A 9258-nucleotide genomic window follows, 5' to 3' on the forward strand; every position below is an offset into this window, starting at 1 on the left:
TTCCACTCCTTTCAGTGTTTCCTTTTTTCTGCTTTTAAAATTTTGCTGTTAAAGATGTTTATGTGGGAGGAAAAGAAGAAGGTAAGAAGGGCAGTCATTGCATCCTTGGACCCCTGCTGCCATTTGAATGAGAATTAGAGGAGAGAGGAAACCTATTGGCTGCTTCTTTCACATTATTTCATTTTCTTAATCCTGAAGAACTTTAATACTGCCTCCTTCTCCCATTAGTGAAACAATAGAGAAAAGGATAGTATGGTGGTCCACCTTGAACAAGATGTCAATGAGGGTATAACTAGAGAGTGTCTCTGATTTAGTTGACAAGCTGATAACTGTTCCCAGTGTTTTCCTAAAACTTTTATTAATTACATAATTTAAAACTATGCTTAATCTTCATCTCCCCTTTCCCAGTTTCCCCATATCAAACAGGAGCCTACCTGTACTACCACCTCCAGATGGTCTCTTTTAGCTAAAACACTCTTCTATACTAGGCCCACTACCCACACACATAGTATAGGCGAACCAATTAGGCAGAATGTAATTTTATTGTCACAAACTCTCTCTAAGATGGAAATTGGGAAACCATGAATTATACATCAAAATACATACACAAAACCCACTCTGTTAGTTGGAAAGAAATTGTACTATTTCTACTACCCATCTTCTAGTCATATATGATCACTTTTCCACCACAAGATGCATAAAAATACTCAATTAGAAATCATAGAATTGTCAAATGTCAGAGTGATAAGGGAATGTAGAGATAATTTAATTTAATTTAAAATCATGGCTGTGTTTACAGTCCTCTGTGTCAAAATAAACAAATATTCAACTAATAATTTAAGGGTCCATGGATCTATCCTCCAAATCAAGAAGCATCAATCTTTTTTTTATGTGTTTCTATCCTTCATACTTCCTGTAAACTAGCAGTCTTTTCAAGCAAAAATGATCCCATTCATCATGTTTGAACGCCCCTGCTCTTTTCTGTACTGCTTTGCTCCTGTTGTCATTTCCCATGACACTTTCTTTCTCCTGCCTCTGAACAGCCCCCGCGAATGAGCAATTCCTAAATGCATTTGCTATGACGTTTGCATAGGCAGCCAGTCAAAGAAAAGGTCAGTGCCGGTGTACTCTGTTTCTAAATATGACTCTTAAAAACATCAGACATTACAATATTGAATACCAATTGCCTAAAGACTTCTAAATCTCCTCTAGGAAAATCCAAGACTCCTGAAAAAATGGAAAATCCAATGAAAGTTGTGATATATTTATCAAACTGAAAAAGGAATACACAAGGGGCATGGAGAGATGTCACTTTTCTACTGAACTGGGGAATTGTGCTGAAAGGTCTGCAAGAGAGTGACACAACTCCTCATTCCTCTATCTTTATACTTGGCCATTTTTCTAATGCCTTGGAAATTCAGGCAGACCCCACACATGCTCTATGGTCACTAGAAATAGGAAATCAGGTATCTACAGAGTCTCCAAATAGAGAAATGAAACCACAAAGGAAAGGAATAGTTATATATAGCCATATTGCTTTGTATTTCTGTTGTTAGTCATTCCCTAGTACCTGTTAGTTTGCTCTGAACTCTGAATTTTCTCCAACAAAAAAATTATACTTGCTGTTTTTCTTAGATGCTGTCAAATATTAATCAGATTGGTATACACAAAGACATTCACAATCATACCCAACTTACACCTTCTAATCTCATCTACCAGTCTCTCCTGTGCTATAGGCACACTGGACAACTCTAAGTTACTACACACATCTTGTATTTCAAGGGCTCATATTTTCCCTTCTATATCTTTACAAATGGTGTTTCAAATTGCTAAAATGCTTCTACACCCTTTTCATTCCTCAAGGCTTATTTAAAAAGTCATTTCCCTTTAAAGTCTTCCATGTCCCTACTGCCACTCAAAATTAATTGCTATCTATATAATTTATATTCTTATATTAATTAAATTATTCACAATTTATTAAGTACCAAGTATTTGTCAGGTATTTTGCTAAGCATTGGGAATACAGCAAAAGATAGACCTAGTTCCTGACATAGAATTTGCAGGACAACAGGAAAGATAAGCAGTTATAATAAATGCTCATCATAGGAGAAGTACAAGTGGTTATGAGATGTCACTGCAAGGGTCTGACATAGTCTAGAGAGGTCAGAAAGGTTGGCCTGAAGAAGGAGCATTTCAATTTAGACCCAAAGTAGGAATATCAGTTAGCCTTCCAGACAGTAAATATAAGCATATTAAAACAATCAAGCAGGAAGGAACTACAAAACTTGGGCTTACAAGGACCTGAAAGAAGGGGAGAGTAGCAAAAGAGAGGATTCAGAAGGCCAAGCATCGTAAGCTACATTAATAAATCTAGATCTTAAAGTAAGAGAATAAGAAGTCACTGAAAAGTATTAGCCTAGAGATGTTTGGAGTGAATAAACGTCGATACAGAAACATGACAGTAGCTTGGAATACAGTGATGGAAAGCAGTAAATACATTTGAAAGATATTTGAAAGGGGAATCTACAGGACTTTAATAATGGGATCTATGAAAAAAAAGATGGAAGATATCAAGAATGACAAAACTTGATAATGTTTTATTTGCTTGAGGTAAGGAATAATAGAGAAGGGCCAATATTGGTTTCAGGCACTGGGGTGGCTAAATAATGAGTTTGGTTTTGGAAACTGAATTTGAGGTGCTTGTAAGATATGCAAGTGGATATAACAAATAGCTGCTGGAGTGCAGAAGCAGCAGCTAAATTAAAGATAGGAAACAGACTCATCAGCTTTAATATGGTAATTGAAGTGACTGAAGTGCATAATTTTATTTAAGTCAAACAGTAGAGAGGGAAAAGAAAAGCCCTGTGACATCACAATAAACATTTAAAGGTAATATGGAAGAGCCATGAGAGGAGCTGAAGAAATGGTCAGAAAGATAGACGAAAAACCAGGGGAGTGAGGATTCTAAAAACCTAAGGAAATAGAGAACATCAAGAAAGAGGGTGATCATCTGAGGTGAATATTGTTGAGTTGTCAAAAAGGGTGGATTTAGCAACATGAGTGTCATTGTGACCTTATCAAGAGCTATTTCAGTGGAGTTGTGTGGGGGCAGAAGACAGATTGCAGTGGGTTGAGGTGAAGAAATGGAGTCAGAAATGTAGACAATTCAAGAAATTTGTTTTTAATGGTATGAGTGAGATTGTTCAGTAACTGATGGGGCTAAAGGATCCAGAGAGGTTTGCTTGTCTGTTTGTTTGAACATAGGAAAGACTATACCATGTTTTTTTTTTTTTAAAAAAAAAAAACACACACACAAAAGAATAATCCAGGGAAGGGTTGATTAAAGATACAAGAAAGAATTTAAATGATGGCATAAGTCTCCTGGGAAGATAGAAAGGGAAGGGATCCAGGATATAGGTGAAGAGATTGGCCTTTAATGAAAGGACGGATATTCCTCCATAGTAACATTAAGAAAGAAGAGGGTAGTCAAAATTTCCACAGTCTCTAGATTTGGAGATAGATCTGTATAGATGGTGAGGACCTCTGCTGAAATTTCTGGGGTGAGAGAATGATTGGAGAGAAGTTTGAGGAGGCCATTTATAATCAAGTTATCCGAATGTTTTTGTTTTTGTTTTTATGCTAGAGCACCCCTATGGTTACAAAAAGATAGTGTAATGTAGTGGTTAAGACAATGGGATCAAGAACAAGAGTTTCTGGTATGAACTTTAATTCTAACATCAGCTAGTTGTATGACCTTGGACAAATCCCTTACCTTTTTTCAGTTTTCGTTTCCTCATATATGAAAACGGGATCATATTTTTACTTACCTCATAATTTTATTATGAAAATATATTAAGTTAACATGTACAAGGGACTTAGGGCAGTGCCTAACAAGCATTCTGTAGCGTTGCTTTCATTATTAATACTCTTCAAATATCACCTGAGTTAGTTTATTATATTATGTGGCGATGAAAAGGCAACTAGTAGCAATGATGTTTTTCTCCAAAAGTTGATATTTTAATTTTAGTTTTCTACCTGAAGTAAATTTCAATAGGTACTGGTACATAGGTTTGTACACATATACACAATCCCAAGAAATTGGTAAATAGCAATATATCCCAGTTGGGAGAACTCAGTCCATAGAGGATGGAATTGCGAGTGGTTTCTAATAAAGAGCCTAGAGGATTGTGTCCTGAGCCCTAGGGTGATCCTTTTCTAAATCCAGCAGCAGAGACAATACCACCAGTTGAGGTTTTCAGTTCTATTCTTACACTCTTCTTTGTCTTTTTATAATTTAGGAGGAGGAAAGGTTCACATCTGTGGCTGGAAACATCAATGATTTTTTTTTTAAGTTAAGGCAGTGGAACTCTTTCTTTCCAGAATAACTTTGGAAATATCCACAAAACATCTGGGTAAGTTCCATAGAAGGGGGCCTTCAAGTCAAATAAATGTTTGCTCCCCACATTCACTTCAAGAGCATTGTGCCAAATTAGTAACTTGAATATAAAGGTTTAAACACTGAAGAAAATTTTCTTCATTTTAAAAGGTAGTGCCAGGTTGGGGAGAGTATATGAGAACAAGCAATTAAATGGAAGTAGTCAATATGGCCCCTGGACTGTCACACTTTACTAATACATTCTGAGTTAGTGAAAAGTCTATAGATTGCATGTACATAATAAGTCAGTTTATTATTTTCAGTAAATTCTGTACATATGAAATGGTTAAATGTTGTCTAGCAGAGGTCCTACCAATCCTGATCGTGCTTGATTTATGATTAGTGTATTTGTTAGTATGCAAATCAGTACTGTTGTAGTATTTGAGAGAGAAAAAATGTGTTGTTAAATAACTGCAACATTTCTCCTGAAATTTTGCTGCAACTATTCATTAGTACTGCCAACCTCTTTTTTTTTCCAGAGTACAAAGTTAAACTGCAAACAAGCAGAAGTTCATGAATTTATACAATGTCAGTCCAGTTGTGTTAAACTGCGAAGATGATATGAAGATGTGGTAGATCTTTGAGTAACTAGCAAGTAAGTAAAATGGATCCCTCAGCAACATAGATAAGGAACAACTTGGAATAAGCAAAGACAAAGCTTCACATTTTATAAGCCCCTTTGCTCTCATATGGACTTACATATAGGTGACAAAAATACTTTGGCATAAAGATTCAAAATACAGCTCCGTCACTTACTAACTTTGTGACTTCCAGCGAACTCTTATATGCCTAGAACATAGATGATGCTCTTCACAAATGTGAATGCATAAGCAGTATAGTGGCAATATAGCACAGAGGTTAAACAACAGGGCTCCGAAATCAGACTGAGTTCAGAATTTTAACTCTACTACACTACTATGTATCATTTTTATCAAGTTATTTAATCTCCTTAATATTGATTTCTTTGTCTGTAAATGAAACATCTTATTAGTAGTCCTACTTAACCCAAAGGATTGCAGTGACTACTTAATAAGAAAATCCACTTAAAGCATTTAGCAGAGGGTCTGCAACATAGTAAGCCCTCAAAAAACTCTAGCTCTTTTACTTTGTTTTGTTTTGGATTTAGGATGACATTTTATTTCAAGTGAGGGCTTCTCCCTGACAGTTGTCACCTGATATAACTATAAAACCTCCAAATTTCAAATAATAAACACTAGTTCTTAAAGTGTTACCCCTAAACTTTCTTCATTTTGGCTTATGCCCAGTCAACTCCACTTTAAATGGCCTTGTTAAAGACATTAAACTTCACCTCTGTATTGTTTAATTCAGCGAACATTTCTATGTGACTTTTCAGCAGTATTTAATGCCCGTAACTAATTTCTCCTTGTGGAAATGTGAAAACAGAAGTTTAAGAAGTTGTGAGGAATACCTATTACTTTAAAGATTAAATTTTGGATCAGGTATTGGAAGGAAACTGACATCTTTGTCTCTGGAACACTGAAACATGATCAGCTTAACAATCACATGCACATTGAATGCTCAACTGCTCAAAGACAAGGCTAGATTATATATTCTTTGAATGTTTCTTTTTGCTGTCAGAGTCTGAGATTTTTCCAAATTAGTGATGATAACAGCTACTATTTGTGCAGCAATAGCTAAAATACAGATGTGAGAATTTTACATGTGTCTGTGCAATCCTCACCAAAAAAGTGTGCATTCCCCACATTTTAAAATTGATGAACTAGACTCAGAAAAGCACAAATAATAAGGTCATGAAGATAGTGAGTGGTAAATCCATAATATTCATTTATTCAGTCATTCTTATATAAATCCAACCAATGTTTATTAAGCACCTACTATGTGCTGGGTGCTGTCTTTAGCAAGGTGTACAGCATTGAACATAATAAGTAAGATATATAATGTATACTCCTGTAGAACTTGTATTTTAGTAGGCAGAGAATATGACCCAGGACTATGTGGTTCCAAGATCTTATTTAGTTTTATAATCTAGTACAGTGTACTCTGAATGGCTTTAGTGTTATGTTACCATTTCACAGTAAAGTTGAACTTTTTCATTTTTAGATACAGTAGAACCATGCATCAAGGAAACCGAACTGTCTTTGAATTCTCCCTCCTGGGACTCTCAGCAGGTTCTGAAGAGCAGCAAGTCATCTTTATGCTGTTACTGTGCATGTATCTGGTCACCATGGTAGGAAACTTACTTATCATCCTGGCCATTATCAATGATGCTCACCTCCAAAGCCCCATGTATTTCTTCCTTGCCAATTTATCCTTCACTGATATCTGCTTCACAAACACGACAATCCCCAAAATGTTGGTAGACATCCAAAGCCAGAGCTCAACCATATCCTTTTCAGGATGCCTTTCACAAATGTACTTTTTTATGTTGCTGGTGGACCTGGACAATTTCCTCTTGGCAGCCATGGCATATGACCGGTACATTGCTATCTGTCATCCATTACATTATGCTGCATTACTGAGTCCCAAGCATTGTACCCTGTTGGTAGTGACCCCGTGGGTCATCTCCATTCTTGTCTCAACATTGCATCTCAGTTTGCTGAACCTCTTGACTTTCTGTGATAAGAGAGAAATCCCACACTTCTTCTGTGACCTGGAACCCATTTTAAAACTTGCTTGCTCAGACACCCAAATTAACGACTTGACAATCTTAGTCATTGGTGGAGCAGTAATCTTTATACCCTTCGCCTTTATTATTGTCTCCTATGCCCTTATTGGTTGTACTGTTCTTCTGGTTCCTTCAGCCAAGGGGAAGTGGAAAACATTATCTACTTGTAGCTCCCATCTCTCAGCTGTGTCCCTCTTCTATGGGTCCATCATTGCGGTCTACTTTCTCCCCTCTTCTCACTACTCACCAGAAAGGGATAAGGTGGCTGCCATCATGTATACAATTGTAACTCCCATGATGAACCCCTTCATCTATAGTTTAAGAAACAAGGACATGAAAGGAGCACTGAGGAAACTATTCAGCAGAAAAACATATTTTTGACATTAAAGACACCTGTATCAACTTTTTAGACTTCACTGAGCACATAGAAGATCCAAAGCCTCAGGCTACTGGGAAAGTTTTTACCCTGGAAGTTTTTACCCATCCATTTCTTGCTCCCAATCCAGGTCTAAGACTATAGATTAGACTTGTCTCTGCACAAACACATAAACAAAAATGTTCTTTTATTCCACAGTTCTTCACCACTTACATGCAGAGTTTTCTCTAAATAAGGTAATGGTTATATAGTCAGTACTTAATAGTTTTTCTCTAATTTTGGGGTGGTGTTCCTTTCCCTCTCTACTAAACCTTACATGTTAGATCATTGATGGGAGGAAAAAAAGAGGGAAGGAAGGAAGGAAGGAAGGAAGGAAGGAAGGAAGGAAGGAAGGAAGGAAGGAAGGGAGGGAGGAAGGAGGGAAGGAAGGAAGGAAGGAAGGAAGGAAGGAAGGAAGGAAGGAAGGAAGGGGGAGAGGAACAAAGGTAGGAAGGAAAGAATTGATGATAATAGCTCAAAATATCTTACAGATAATACCCTGTTAAAGTTCACAACTTCCAAACAATAACTTGATTTTCACAATAACACTATGAGGTAAATAATATATCACTTTCATGTACTAAGTAAGGTAAAAGATATACTAGTAGAAGAAAAAGGCAAAAACAATCATGTCATTTGGTCTGTTCTGTGCCCTACAGAGGCTCTTCATCAAAGTAAAATTTTTTTTTCAGCATTTAAAATCCTCTACCACCTGAACTTAACAAATTTCCAGAAGTATGAGCCATTGTCCACTTTCCCCACCATCCTTAAAACTCTCCACATTCCAGATACATTGAACACTGAAGTTTTTTGAGCCGTCTATGAACTTGCAAGACTCTTGCCTTTGTGTATGCTACATCTTCTCCCTGCAATACCTGTTACACTTCTCTTCTTACATTCTCTGTGAATTCTTTATTAGTCATTCTCTTCTCTCCTCTAGGTTCCTGTAGCACTTTATGTTGCTATTGCATCACCTATCACAATGAATTATAATTATCAGAATATTCGTTGATGTTAACCAAGATGCAGCCCTAGCCTGGAATAATGCCTGGAACAGAGAAGGTGCTCAGTAAGCCAAATTGAATTTAAAAAGTTTCCATCTTTCAAAACAGAAAGTTTAGTTTTTTTAAATCTTCTGCTAACTTGTTGAGTAATAATTGATGAATCAACTAATCTCTCTGAGTTTTAATGTCATTGAAACAATCCATGAAACAGTATGTTAACTTTTGCTCCCTAGCTATTCCATTGACAATATGAAACATGTTTGAGGTTAAAACATTCTAAGACAGAAATCTGTGAAAGTGCCACACTAGGTAGGTGCCAAGAGTCCAAGATATATCAAAAGAAAGTTACACAAGAATTTGAGAGCTTGAGACACATAAGGATTTTTGTGTGGGTATGGGAGCTAAGATAGGATATCTTGGCCCTTTTATGCTGTATCTGTAATATCTTAATATTTGATCATGGATGAAACCTCAGGCTTGTCATGTACTTAGTACTGCTAAAATATATCCCATTGGATTAATTTTTATTATAATGGGATAAGTTGAATGAATCTAGCACCTTTATTCCATGACACCTTCAGGGCTGAGTTAATGATTTTGTGGTTACTCGGGCACCACAATAGTCTAGTCAGTGCTACTCAAAGTATAGTTTGCAGACCTATGCTAATCAAAAACTATCTGTTACTGATCAACAGAGACTGAGGTGAAATAAGTTTAAAAATTGAGATGAAAAGCTTACCATTTGAGACAGCATGAA

General features: G+C 36.5%; 1 protein-coding gene across 1 annotated transcript; it reads left to right on the forward strand.

The window, feature by feature from the left end:
* Nucleotides 1–6475: 6475 nt before the first annotated feature.
* Nucleotides 6476–7463, forward strand: LOC308511806 (olfactory receptor 1M1-like; the record flags this gene model as incomplete). The annotated part of the gene is given in 2 exon segments (XM_081081679.1): nucleotides 6476–6502; nucleotides 6504–7463. Coding segments are annotated over 2 exon segments (987 nt in total).
* Nucleotides 7464–9258: the final 1795 nt, after the last annotated feature.

Source organism: Myotis nattereri (genome assembly GCF_964212035.1).
Source record: "Myotis nattereri genome assembly, chromosome: X".
NCBI classification, from domain to species: Eukaryota; Metazoa; Chordata; class Mammalia; order Chiroptera; family Vespertilionidae; genus Myotis; species Myotis nattereri.